The sequence below is a fragment of the Jaculus jaculus genome, chromosome 11 (assembly GCF_020740685.1).
Source record: "Jaculus jaculus isolate mJacJac1 chromosome 11, mJacJac1.mat.Y.cur, whole genome shotgun sequence".
Classification (NCBI taxonomy): Eukaryota; Metazoa; Chordata; class Mammalia; order Rodentia; family Dipodidae; genus Jaculus; species Jaculus jaculus.
In genome coordinates, this window is record NC_059112.1 from 2,993,926 (window position 1) to 3,008,475 (window position 14,550).

At 44.2% G+C, this 14,550-nt stretch overlaps 1 protein-coding gene across 6 annotated transcripts in view; it reads left to right on the forward strand.

The window, feature by feature from the left end:
• The window catches only part of Ankrd17 (ankyrin repeat domain 17), a 130,497-nt gene that overhangs the window by 91,923 nt on the left and 24,024 nt on the right, over positions 1-14,550 (forward strand). For all 6 annotated transcript variants that reach the window (XM_004665353.3, XM_045130224.1, XM_045130221.1 and 3 more), the window contains 3 exons: positions 6,579-6,750; positions 11,961-12,408; positions 12,941-13,096. In XM_004665353.3, coding sequence (XP_004665410.2) covers positions 6,579-6,750; positions 11,961-12,408; positions 12,941-13,096 — 776 coding nt within the window. The remainder of the gene's footprint in view (positions 1-6,578; positions 6,751-11,960; positions 12,409-12,940; positions 13,097-14,550) is intronic.

The following is a 14,550-nucleotide window of genomic DNA, read 5'->3' on the forward strand; positions in this document are numbered from 1 at the left end:
TGGTGCACCCATTCTCATTCTCTCTCTCTCTTTACCTGTCTGTCCCTCTCAAATAAATAAATAAAAATAAAGAAAAAAATCATTACAAAAATAAAAGCTTGGCATTCTTGAGCTGGAAAGATGGCTGAGCCATTAAAGGCACTTACCTCCAAACCTACTGGCTTAGATTCAGTTTCCCAGGACCCATGTCAAGCCAGAGTTGGCACATGTGTCTTAAGTTTATTGCAGCAAGAGGCCCTAGTGTGCCCATGTGTGTTTGTTCTCTCCGCTATTCTCAAATAAATAAATAGAAATAGTAATAAAGCTGGGTGTGGTTATGCATGCCTTTAGGAGGATCACCATGAGTTCAAGGCCTCTCAGAGACTACACAGTGAATTCCAGGTTAGCCTGAGCTACAGTGGGACCCTACTTTGAAAAACTAAAAATAAACAAATAAGTAATTCTCTTGGGGCTGGAAAGATGGCTTGGTGGTTAACGCACTTGCAAAGCTAAAGGACCTTGGTTCAATTTCCCAGTTCCCATATAAGCCAGATGCACAAGGTAGGGCATGCATCTGGAGTTCATTTGCAGTCGCTGGAGGCCCTGGAGCACTCATATATTCCCTCCCTCTCTTCTGTTTACTCTGCAACTTCCCCTCTCTCAAATAAATAAAAATAAAATATTTAAATAAATCTCTTTATAACCATATACATACATATATATTTGTATAACATTTTCATCTAGTGACCTATTTTATTCGAATACTGTCCCACCAAGTTAGTTTCTCTCAGGCATCTGAATTTGTCTTGATTCATTGTTAAACTTAGGGGCTAGTAGAATCTGCCAGGTAATCAAAACACCCAGCTAAGCCTGGAACTCAGCTCATGGGACTTGCAAGCAGGGACCAGAAATTGTAGGACTAACTCAGCTGTCTAAACACCCCCAGCCTTAAACCAAAACTGTGCACTAGGGACTCACACCCCAAATCCTCACCCTCGTGAGAGTGCGACTGAAGCAGAAGATTCTGAGGATAACAAGTTGAAAGCCAGCCTGGATCAGGCCAGAGCTCCTGTGCCAGAATCCATGCTCACTTTTAATTCCGGTACTGAGGCTGAGATGGGAGGATTGCTGTGAGTGGGAGGCCAGCCTGGGCTAGAGAGACCCTCTCTCAAAAACAATGATAAAAAGTAAGACAGTGTCACAATAAGACCAGTAAAGTTTAGAAAGCAGAGTTGGATGTCGTGTTGCACACCTTCTTTTTGGGAGGGGGAGTTTCGAGGTAGGGTCTCACTCTAGACCAGGCTGACCTGGATGGAATTCACTATGGAGACTCAGGGTGGCCTTGAACTCAAGGGGATCCTCCTACCTCTGCCTCTGGAGTGCTGGGATTAAAGGCATGCACCACCAAGGTTTCATGGTGTGCACCACGCCCGGTTTCATGGTACAGGCCTTTAATCCTAGCACTTAGAGGCAGGGGTATGAAGATCACCATGAGTTCCAGGCCACCCTGAGACTCCATACTGAGACCCTACCACGGAAAAACAAATAAACAAAACAATTAGAAACCAGAATAAATATCCAGTTTTTAGGTGTGTCCAACCTTTGGGTTGCATGGGTCACAGGATAGATATGAATGTGGCCCAACACATTTGTAGATGACAAAGCCTGCAGGGTTAGAGGGTGAAATCTGGTCATCAGACTCCAGTTACGGTGGCTCAAGGGCCAGTACAGACTGAACTCTGCTGCTCCATCCTTCACCACAATGGGCAGCACTTTCTGAACTGTTTACTACCCTGAGGCCCTTGAACACTAACTGGAAGCTACTCCCACAAGACTAGCCCAGAGCCTACTTCCCCACTCACAACTCCACCACATGAATTTCATTCTAACAGGACCCCACCTGTTTAAAAAGAAAGAAAGAAACAAACAAACCTGGGCATAGTGTCTTCTTGTAATCCCAGACTCCATAGGATGAGACAGTTAGATTTACATGAATTCCAGGCCAGCCTTGTGTACAAAGTGAGACCTTGTCTTAAAAACAAAACAAGGGGCTGGAGAGGTGGCTTATCGGTTAAGGTGCTTGCCTGCAAAACCAAAAAACCCAGGCTACATTCCCCAGGACCTGTATAAGCCAGATGCACAAGGTAGCACGTGCAGTAACTGGAGGCCCTAGTGCACCCATTCTCTCTCTGTTATCTGCACCCAGCCTCACTCTAGCAATAAATAAAAGCAGATGTCAGCTGGGCGAGGTGGTGCATGCCTTTAACCCTAGCACTGGGGAGGCAAAGGTAGGAGGATTGCTGAGAGTTTGAGACCACCCTAAGACTACATAGTGAATTCCAGGTCAGCCTGAGCTAGAGTGAAACCCTACCCCCCCCCCAAAAAAAAAAAGCAGCTGTGGTGATACACACCTTTAATCTCAGCACTGGGGGAGGCCAGCCTGAGGCTACATTAGCCAAGGCAGAAATGAGAACCTCCCTTGGAAAAAGCAAAGATGTGTTGGGGGTGGGAATTACCATGGTTTATTGTCTATAATTATGGGAGGCAGAGGTAGGAGGATCACCTTGAGTTTAAGGCCACCCTGAGACCACATAGTGAATTCCAGGTCAGCCAGGACTAGAGTGAGGCCCTACCTCAAAAAAACCAAAAAAGAAAAAAATAGAAAAGCACCATTGTCCTCTTACAGTCATCCTCAGCTACATAGTCAGTTAAATATTATATTAGTGGTGCATTCCTCTAATCCTGGCACTTGGGAGGCAGAGGTAGGAGGATCTCTGAATTCAAGGTCAGCCTGGGGTAGAGTGAGACCCTACCTGGAAACACTCCCCTCCAAATATATATATATACACACACACATACATGAATACGTACCCATCCTCTTACCTGTCTGTCCCTTTTTTCTTAATATCTGGCCTGTTTTTGTGGGCCAGGAAGATGGCTGTGCAGTGAAAGACACTTGATCGCAAAGCCTGCTGGGCTGTGTTTGAGTCCTCAGCACCCGTACAAAGCCAGGTGCAGGTGTCTTGTTCCTTCACAGTGAAAGAGGTGTTCATTCTCATTCCCTCTCTTGCAAGTAGTTTTTGGGGATGTCTTTGAGATAGGGGCTCACTCAGACCAGGCTAACCTACCTCTACCACCTGAATGCTGAGATTAAAGGCATTTGCCACCACACAAGGCTAGAATTTTATTTTTTAAAGCCTTTAGTTAATGGACACCACTTTTGCTTCGGATGGTAGCTCAGTGGTAGAGCATTCACCCAGAAGCACGTACAAGGTCCTGGTTCAGTTCCCAGCATGGCAGAATAAGCTTAGCTCTGCCGGTACTCTGAACCAAGAACATACTCTGGCAAGCTGCTCTCACCCTTGAGCTGTGTGCCAGGCCTCGTCTTGTATTTTCACATGCCTCTTCCCGCTTAATTTTGGACATCAGTTGACATAGTGATCTCCTACCTTTCTTCAGACTTGTCAGGACAGATGTGACCTGGACAAAATGTTGGCCTCGCTCCCATTTCTAAATTCGAGAGGCTTATATACCTATGTCCTATTGCTTTCATAATGTGGGTTTTGTTGCTTGTCTAAACGCCCCACTCCCTGATCTAGTCCTCTTCTCCATTTTCCACTCACCTGTTTCTTAAGTTAGAAGCAAGCAGGAGCACAGGAGCCTCCTTCACTTTAGCTCAGGTAGAAGACATTCATCCACACATAGGCAGGTAACTCAACAAGGTGGAAGAAGCAGAGTCACCTGTTCATTGCCTTCTTTCAAACCTACCAATCAGGCAGACTTCCTCCACCCAGCAGTGAGCCTAGAGTGAATGTCACCTGGTCAAGGTTGTTTTGAGATTGGAACTCTAGTTGCTAAGTGTACTAGGGTGACCTTGAACTCCTGAGCCTCCTGCCTCTGCCTCTCTCCTGCCCCCTGGTGCTTGGATGCCAGGTGGACCACAGTACAGGTGGTGGTTGCCAGCTGACTTGTCTGTGCTCCGGAAGACCTGCAGACATTTCTGTTGGGCACCCCTCTTTTCTTACCTCTAAACCGGGGCTTGTATACATCAGAAAGACCTGCAGGCTTTTCTAGGTAGTACTATGCAGGCAATTTCTTACCTTTCTTTAAAGTGAATCTTCTTTTGGGAGGAAATTACCATAGTTTATTGTTTATAATTATGGAAGTTGTCAGTAAAATAAAAAACATTAAATTAAAAAAATAGCTTGGCGTAATGTTGTACGCCTCTAATCCCAGCCATTGGGAGACAGAGGTAGGAAGATTGCTGTGAGTTCCAGGCTACCCTGAGAATACATAGTGGAGTCCAGCTCAGGGTGTGCTAGAGCGAAACCCTACAAAGGAAAAAAATCAAAACCCAAACAAAAAACCCCACAGGGGTTCTGACAGAGCTCACTCTGCATTCTTTAGGCTGGAATTCAGATCCACTCCCACCTTAGGGCTGTGTCAGACTACTTGTAGTTATCCCTGGTCTGCCTGAAGCACAGCTGTGTAGTCCAGGCTGGTCTACAACTCAAAGCCTTCTTGCCTCAGGTTATAGGCATGAGCTAGCATGCCAGCTGCCTCCGCTACTGCTTTTCTTTTCTTTTTCTTGTGGAACTAAGCATTGAATAGGGCCTTGTGCTCTCTGCCATTGGTCTATATACCTGATTATTTTATTTATTTATTTATTTTGTTGATAGGAGGGAGAAGGAGAATGAGGGGATAAGTACATCAGAGGCTTTGTGTAACTGTAAATCAACTGCTGACACTTGTGCCACTTTGTTCATCTGGCTTTATGTGGGTACTGGGGAATTGAACCTGAGCTGGCAGTTTTCCGCAAGCGTCTTTAATCACTGAACCACCTTTCCAGCCCTGCCTAGTCTTTTTGTTGTTGTTTTTTGTTTTTCGAGATAGGGTCTTACTCTGTAGCCCAGGCTGACCTGGAATTCACTATGTAGTCTCAGGGTGGCCTCTAACTCTCAGTGATCTCCTACCTATGCCTCCTGAGTGCTGGGATTAAAGGCATGCACCACCACGCCCCACAAAAAGTGCCTAGTTCTTTTAATTCATGAGCAATCTCAATGAGTTGCCTCTGCTGATGCCTTCTGCTCTAGCTCCAGAATGTAGGACTGTGCCACACCATGCTTCACTGACTTAACTTTCTTTAATGGTTATAAAGTTATGTGTTTTATCATTTGCTCTTACTAAAATCATATCACTTATCCTTAATTTGTTCCTTTTCTTTGTGCGCTTGGGCATTGATCTTGGGCCTATGGATTCTGGCAAGTACTCTACCATTGAGCTGTAGCCAGGCTTTTTTTTTTTTTTAAATCCCGGGTCTTGCCAAGTTGCCTAAAACTATTCTCAAACTCATTGTGTATGGATGGAGCCCGGAACTCTGGATATACTATTGTGTCAGCCTCATGAGTGTTGAAAATGGAAGCATACACTACCATACACAACTTTTTAAACTTCTTTATTGGGTATGTTATACAAATCATGGCTGACATTGTACATTTTCTTTTCTTTGTTTCTCCCTGCACCCGTGGCCTCCCCCCAACCTCCTCCCGCCGCCATCAGGGACTTACTGTAGCCCAGACTGGCCTGGAATTCATGACAATCCTAGCTCTGCCTGCCTCCCAAGTGCTGGAATTAAGGGTGTGTGCCACAATGTCTGTATTTGTTTGTTTGTTTTAAAGTAGGGTCTCACTGTAGCCCAAATGATCTGGAATTCACTAACTCACTATGTAGTCTCAGGTGATCCTCTTTCCTGTGCCTCCCCAGTGCTGGAATTAAAGGCATGTGATAACCTGTTTTTTTCTTTAAAGCAGTGTCTCAAGGGCTGGACATGGTGGTGTACACCTTTATTACAACATTTGAAGGCAGAGTTTGGAGGATCACTATGAGTTCGAGGCCACCCTGAAACTATGTATGTAGTGAATTCCAGGTCAGTCTGGGCTAGAGTGAGCCCCTACCCTCGGAAAAAAACACACACACACACAAAGTAGTGTCTCAGTCTAACTCAGGCTCACTTAGAACCCATTCTGTAGCCCAGACTGCCCTTAAATTTAAGGTGGTCCTCCTCCCTTAGCCTTGTGAGTGCTGGGATTAAAGGCGTGCCAGAGCCACCATCCCTGGCTGCGTTGTCCTTGTGTTACTGTGCTATCCACCATTCATCACCCACCCACACTGTTTATTCCTCCCCCAAATGACCTCCCTTCTTCTGAAGCCTTTTTTTTCAACCTTGTTTGGGCGTTGATATCTTTTATTTGTTTTTTTATTTGGGTATTGATATTTAAAAAAATGTTTTGGCCTGGCCTGGTGGGTATACCTTTAATCCCAGCACTGGGAAGATAGAGGTAGGAGGATAACCTTGAGTTCAAGGCCACCCTGATAAATTCCAGGTCAGCCTAGACTAGAGCAAGATCCTACCTCAAAAAAAAAAAAAAAAAAAAAAAAGTTTTGTCTCTGTAGAATGACTTTAGCATGGTCTAATTGAATCGGGTAACCTTGAACTTCTTGGGGTTCTGGTCCCCATGTAAAATGCACAGGCGTACAAGCCTACTTTTCTTCAGAGTAAATTGTAGTCTTACATTTCTGTTTTATTAACCCTTTATTAGTTAAGGGAAGAAAGTCGGAGGCTAGCTTTGGCTGCCAAAAGAGAAAAGAGAAAAGAGAAGAGAAGAAAGAAAAAGGAAGAACAAAGAAGAAAACTAGAAGAAATTGAAGCCAAAAATAAAGAGAACTTTGAACTCCAAGCTGCTCAAGAAAAAGAAAAGCTTCAAGTTGAAGGTATTTTCTCCAAATAACTATCCAGTTTGTTTCATGCAATATATTACAATTAAAATTGTATTTATCCTCCAGGTGTGGTGGCCCAGGCCTTTAATCCCAGTACTCGGGAGGCAGAGATAAGAGGAGGCCACTCTGAGACTACATAGTGAATTCCAGGTCAGCCTGGGCTAGAGTGAGACCCTACTTCAAAAAAACAAAAGTAATAAATTAAGTTATATTTGCCTAGCTAGGCATGGTGATGCACTCCTGTCACTGCAGTGTTTTGAGGTTCAGGCAAGAAGGTCAGACGTTCAAGGCTATGCCAGGTGTGGTAGTGTACAGCTTTAATCTCAGCAGAGGTAGGATCTCTGTGAGTTCAAGGCCAGCCTGAGACTACATATTAAATTCCAGATCAGCCTGGGCTAGAGCGAGACCCTACCTCTAAAAAAGCTTTAGGGCTAGAGAGATGGCTTAGTGTTTAAGGTGCTCGTCTGCAAAGCCAATAGATTCAGGTTCAGTTCCTGGGACCCACATAAAACCAGATGCACAATGTGGCATGGCATATGCATCTGGAGTTTGCAGAAACTGGAGGCCCTGGGACGCCCATTCTTCCTATCTGCCCCTTTCTTAAGTAAATAAAAAAATTTAAAAAAAAACTACTTTAAAAGGTGTTAGGTCATGGTGGTTCACACCTTTAATCTTAGACAGAGGTAGGAGGATCACTGTGAGTTAGAGGCCATCCTGAGAGTGAGAGTACACAGTGAATTCCAGGTCAAACTAGGCTAGTGTGGGGCCTTACCTTGAAAAAACAGCAACAGCAACAAACACTGAAAGAGCTTAGAGGCCAGCCTGGGCTACATGAGATCCTTTCTCACATAACTAAAGAAATACATCAATACAGTGACATTCTCTTGATGCTGGGTGTGGTGGGCTGTGGCTGAGACCCAGTGCTGGAGCTCCAGGCAGCAGTCATGCCTGTGACCCCCGTTCTCCAAGTCTGAGGCAGGCTGACAGCCATGCGCTCAAGGCCCCAGGAGATAATGACGTCCTCTCAGCCACGCTCCTCAGTTGTTTGTACCTACATGTCAGTCACTGAGCATAAAGAGGTGTGTTTTTTTTTTTTTTTTTAAGTTTTTCGAGATAGGGTCTCACTCTGGCCCAAGCTGACCTAGAATTCACTGTGTAGTCTCAAGGTAGCCTTGAACTCATGGTGATCCTCCTACCTCTGCCTCCCGAGTGCTGGGATTAAAGGAGTGTGCCACCATGCCCGGCTCATAAACAGTTTTAAAAAATGTTTCAAATAGGCTGGAGGGATGGCTTAGTAGTTAAGGCATTTGCCTGCAAAGCCAAAGTGCCCAGGTTCAATTCCCCAGGACCCTCGCAAGCTGGCTGCACAAGGGGATGCATGTGTCTGGAGTTAGTTTGCAGTGGCTGGAGGCCCTGGTGTGCCCATTCTCTCTCCCTCTCCACTTCTAGGCTGGAGGGATGGCTTAGTAGTTAAGGCATTTGCCTGCAAAGCCAAAGTGCCCAGGTTCAATTCCCCAGGACCCACGCAAGCCAGCTGCACAAGGGGGCGCATGCGTCTGGAGTTAGTTTGCAGTGGCTGGAGGCCCTGGTGTGCCCATTCTCTCTCCCTCTCCACTTCTAGGCTGGAGGGATGGCTTAGTAGTTAAGGCATTTGCCTGCAAAGCCAAAGTGCCCAGGTTCAATTCCCCAGGACCCACGCAAGCCAGCTGCACAAGGGGGCGCATGCGTCTGGAGTTAGTTTGCAGTGGCTGGAGGCCCTGGTGTGCCCATTCTCTCTCCCTCTCCACTTCTAGGCTGGAGGGATGGCTTAGTAGTTAAGGCATTTGCCTGCAAAGCCAAAGTGCCCAGGTTCAATTCCCCAGGACCCACGCAAGCCAGCTGCACAAGGGGGCGCATGCGTCTGGAGTTAGTTTGCAGTGGCTGGAGGCCCTGGTGTGCCCATTCTCTCTCCCTCTCCACTTCTAGGCTGGAGGGATGGCTTAGTAGTTAAGGCATTTGCCTGCAAAGCCAAAGTGCCCAGGTTCAATTCCCCAGGACCCACGCAAGCCAGCTGCACAAGGGGGCGCATGCGTCTGGAGTTAGTTTGCAGTGGCTGGAGGCCCTGGTGTGCCTATTCTCTCTCCCTCTCCACTTCTCTCTCTCTCTCCCTCTTTCTCTATCAAATAAATAAATAAATAAATAAAATACAATATTTTAAAAAAATTTTAAAAATGTTTGAAATAGTTCATTGATTTCCAGGTGGAAGAGAGAATATAGGTGTGTATCAGGGCTTTTAGCTACTGTAAACAAACTCCAGATGCATGCATCATTTTGTGCATCTGACTTTACTTTGTACTGGGGAATCGAACCTGGCTTGTTAGCCTTTGCAGGCAAGCGTTTTAACCACTGACCCATCTTTCCAGCCCAACATAAAGGATTTTAAGTTTTAGCTCTTAAGTTGTTGGTGTGCTTGTTTCATGTGTTTCCTCCTCCTGGATTTTGGTTTGTCTTTGGGTACTGCTGTTTTTTTGTGGGGGGGGGGGTTGTTTTTTTTTTTTTGGCAACAGATGTTTGTTTTTTGTTTTGTTTCAGTTTTCCTGTATTTGTTAAGATTTTCTTTCTGTTTTAATATATGGTCTGTTTTAGAGAAAGTTCCATGTGCTATTACAAGGAACATTCTGCAGCATTTGATGGAATGTTCTGTAGATGTCTGTTAGGTCCATTTGTTCTATGGCCTCATTTAATCCAAATGTTTTGACAGAGGAGGGAGCAGTTCCATTCTGCTGAACCAGATTCTTAGAGAACAACATTTGTCTTCTCCAAGCCAAGCCAAAAGCTGATAGGAGAGAGGGAGTGGATACGCAGCAAGCTTTATTGTACAAAAAACAGAATTATAGCAAAGACAGACACAGCAAGCTTAGTTTCAAGCAGCAAAGCACCCTTCACAATGGGGGCCCGGAAAGTGGGTAACTCAAATGAGGGCTTCAGGGGTTTAGGTATGTTTGGTTGTCTCTACTGAAAGTTTTTAGTAGTAACCAGGAGATCTTTTGTGTTGAGTAGGGAACAATGCAGGCTGATCACAGAAGCAGTGATTTAACTACCATGGCTCCCTATAATGCGTCTGGTTGATCACCCAGAACCCTAACCTGTCCCTAGTCATCCATGTTGTTTCTCAGTCTCCAAGCCAGCCTTACAGTTTCTAAGTTTCCTAACTATATAATTCCCAAGAGTGGGGATTTCTCCCTCAGTTGCTGTTAATTTTTTGCTTGGATGACCTATCTGAGGTCAGTCACTACTATTATGCTTGTGACTTAACATTTAGTGTGTGTTAAATGTAATTGAGTTACCCATGTTCAGTGTACATATGTTTAATATTAACATATGTTTAGAATTAGAATGTCCTCTTGTTGGATTGTTCCCTTAAGTAATAGAAAGTGACCCAGGCTGCCCTGAAATTCACTATGGAGTCTCAGGGTGACCTCCAACTCAAAGTGATCATCCTACCTCTCCCTCTGGGATTAAAGGCGTGGCCACCACACGTGGCTGAACGTGACCTTCATCTCTTCCAACTAATGTTGCTTTGAAGTCTGTCCAGTCAGGTATTAGAATAGCAATACCTGCTTGTTTTCTAAGCCCATTTGCTTGAAAGACCGTTTTTTTCTATCCTTTCACGCTAAGGTAATGTCTATTTGATGGAGAGGTAGATTTCTCGGAGTCAACAGTCACAAGGCTCCTGCCTTTTAATCTAGTTTGTATGTCTGTTTCTTTTGGTTGGCCTTGAGACCATTGATATTAACAGTTATTATTGAAAGGTTTGTATTCATTCCTGCCATTCTTCTTGGTTTTGTAGCAGCTGCCATATTTCTGTTACTCACTTGCACTATTACTTGAGCATGGCTTATTCTTTCCTATGGTCTCATGTGTGTGCTTTTCCATTTCTGCAGACCACAGGCTCACCTCGGTGTTTTCTGCAGAGCTGCTTAGTTGTCGTGTGTTCCTTTAGCCCGTGTTTATCATAGAAAGTTCTTGATTCTTCTCAATTATGACAGATAGTTTAGCTGAATATAGCAGTCTGGGTTGGCAGTTGTTATTTCTCAGTACTTAGAATACATCATTTCAAAACTTCTGACTTGTAGAGTTTGTGCTGGGCAATCTGCTAGGACCATGATGGGCTTGTCTTTGGTGTGGTGGTTTGAGTTAGATGTCCCCTCTACATGAGGCTTGAGTGCTTGGTCCTCAGGTGATGGCAGTGTGGGAGGTGGAGCCTTGCTGGCAGAGGTGGGAACTGGCTTAGCGATGTTACAGTCAGCTCCTCCTTACTAGAGCTGGACTTACATTCTTATTGCTGTTTTCTTTCCACTGTTCGCAAGGAGGTGATGTCCAAACTCTGCTCTGCAATCTTTTCTCTGTCATCATGAAACTTCCCATGTTGTAAGCTGAAACAAAAACGTTCCCTCCTATCAGTTGCTTTTGGTCAGGTGATTTTTCCTAGGATTTAGAAGGTCTATGTATTCAGTAGTTTAATTATAATGTGGCAAGGAAAGGTTCTCTTTTGATCTTGTCTGTTTGGTCTTCCAAATACCTCCTTTATCTGTATTGGTATCTTTTCCCTATTTTGAGAAAATTATTTTCTAAGATTTTGTTCTACATACTTACTGTGCCTTTAGATTGAAATTCGTCTTGGTTACAGGCATTCGTGGCCATGGCCAGCTATTCACATGGGCTCTGGACATTCAGACTCAGGGGGTCTCAGGCCTGCGTCCTTCATTGCACACGAAGCTCATTTTTCCACTGAGCCATTTTTCCAGCCTGGCACCAAGGTTCTTAAAATGTCCAGGCACATGTGTTTCGTCTTCTGTGTTTGAGAAGTTTGTATGTAAGCTGCACATTATGTGAAACCACTTTACTATTACACTAGTACTTTACTATTTCCCAGAAAACAAACATTATTTTATCTAACTTCAGCATTATGCTTAAGAAATTTAGTAACTACATAGTATGTAATGCATGATACATCTCCAAGCCATCCCCAAGGAGTCCTTTGAGAGAGCTGTCATATTGCCAGTTTATCCCCAAGGAGTCCTTAGAGCGGTTGCAGTGAGTACGGGAATGAGTAAAGACTTGTGTTCAGTAGTAACAAAGTAACTTTTTGTTGTTTTGTTTTTCTTTCTTCAAGTACTTAAAGCTGAGTAGAATTTACTAATTCCATATTGCTACGTTCACAGAAGAGCCTGAAGTCTTGACAGAGCCTCCAAGTGCCACCACCACCACCACCATAGGAATCTCTGCAACCTGGACCACTTTGGCAGGTTCCCATGGTAAAAGAAATAATACCATAACTACAACCAGTTCAAAGAGGAAAAACAGGAAAAGTAAAATTACTCCAGAAAATGTTCAAATTATATTTGATGATCCACTACCAATTTCATACAGTCAGCCAGAGAAGGTGAATGGAGAGTCCAAAAGCAGCAGCACCAGTGAGAGTGGGGACAGCGATAACATGCGGATTTCCAGCTGCAGCGACGAAAGCAGCAACAGCAACAGCAGCCGCAAGAGTGACAATCATCCTCCAGCTGTGGTCACTACACCCGTGGCCAGCAAGAAGCAGCCCTCTGTTCTTGTCACCTTCCCCAAGGAGGAGAGAAAGTCAGCTTCGGGCAAAGCTCCTGTCAAGTTAGTTCTACCTTTTCCTTTCACTGTTTAGTGTCTCGTTCTGTAAGCACTTTAGCTTGCTGCAGTCTTTGGTAAACATGTCAGTTAACAACTAGCCATTTTTCTTTGTGCTAAAGACCACTTTCAGTTAAAGACGTAAGTGGCCTTTTGTAGATTTGGTATCAGTGAAAAATCAAGTTACTTTTACTATGTAAATTTTATTTTTTTGTCATTGTTGTTAAACCTAGCTCTGGAAAATATGGATAGTAAAGCTGGGCTTGGTGGCCTGTGCCTCCAGTGCCAGCATTTGGGAGGCCAAGGCAGTAGCATCCCAAGTCCAGGGTAGTCATCGTGGACCGTGTGAAGGAGCCTGTCTCACAAAGCGAGTGTTGGTTGTAGTTCTCCTCTGCTAAATTGGCCCCGTGTGTCCACATAGTGCAGAGCCTCCTTATTTGTTCACCTTACTTGCTTATAAATAAACAAACAAGATATGTAATAGATTGTCATATAAAACTTTTTCTATATTAATATACTTTCCCTCCCTTTGTTAAAGATTGTCAGAGACTATCAATGAAGGGACCAGTAATTCTCTATCTACTTGCACAAAATCTGGTCCATCTCCCCTTTCCTCTCCAAATGGGAAATTAACAGTAGCAAGTCCTAAGCGTGGGCAAAAGAGGGAAGAAGGATGGAAAGAAGTTGTAAGAAGGTGAGTAGTTCCTTGATTGTTGCTATCATTCTTGTCCAGTGACAGATGTTACAGTGAAGTGTTTTTACGTTCGAGTTCAGTTCCTTGCACTGTTCCCATGATTGCACACAGGCTTACGTCACGGGGCTACGTTTTGTTAACAGAGACAACTTTGCCTTGGTTCAAAACGAAAGTTAACTGGTGAACATTTCTGAATGGGATCCACTGAAAGACTTCAACTGTGTGAGTGTGTGTGCACACTCACGTGTGGTACTAGGAATTTAGCCCAGGGCTTCTCTTAGGCTTCATGACACTCCACCGCTGAGCTACATACGTCTAAAGCCCTTGTAGAATCATTTGTTATTTTGATTGGAAAACTGAGATTGGAGGTTCATTATGAGTTTGATGCCAGCCTGGGCTAAAGTGAAACCTTGTTTTTTTTATTGTTTGCTTGTTTAAGGTACAGTATTAATCTAGCCCAGGCTGACCAGGAATTCACTATGTAGTCTCAGGGTGGCCTCCAACTCTCAGTGATCCTCCTACCTATGCCTTCTGAGTGCTGGGATTAAAGGCATGCACCATCACACCTGGCTGAAATTTCATCTTAAAACCAAACAAAAACGTTTTTTTTAAAAAATAATTTCATTTAAAAAAATTTTTTTGTTTATTTGTGTGTGCACACACACATACATATGTATATATGCCAGGATCGCTTGCCACTGCAAATGGAACACCAGACATTCACACCAATTTCTTATAAAATAAATTACTTCTTTGTAAGCAGGGAGAGGGAGCGAGACAGAGAATGTATGAATCAACATGAGTGCACCAAGGGCCTCTTGGCATCGACATTGCAAACAAACTCCAGATGCGGGCACCACTGTAAGTCGTGAAATTCATGGCTGCTCACATCTGGAAGACAGTCTGCAAAGCTCTCCCCCTTTCTTTGGTTCTCACATTTTTGCCGCCACCTTCATGCACAGTAGTCCCTGAGCTTTGGAGGGCGTGAGAGAGATGTCCCACTTAGTGATTAATGGTCAACTGTTAGTACTTCTCAGTAATTTGATGAGCTTTGAGTCTCCTCAGGGATCACCACCATTTGAAAAGACGCTTCTCTAACCAAAAGTGAGAGTAGCATTAATATATGGCCATAAATACAAGTATTTAGAGAGCAGTGTGGTGAGCATAATATAACCATTTAGCTAGACAACAGGATTAATTTCTCCCCAAGGGATTACGACCACCTTAGTCTTAAGCTTTTTTTTTTTTTTTTAAATATTTATTTATATGCAGGGAGAGAGAAATGGGAGTGCCAGGGTCTCTAGCCACTGGAAATAAACTCCAGATGCATGCATCACTTTTTGCACCTGGCTTTACATGGGTAGTTAGAAATTGAACCCAGGTCCATTAGCTTTGCAGGCAAGCACCATAACCACTGAGCCATCTCTCCAGCCCCATTCTTAGGCTTTTGACTA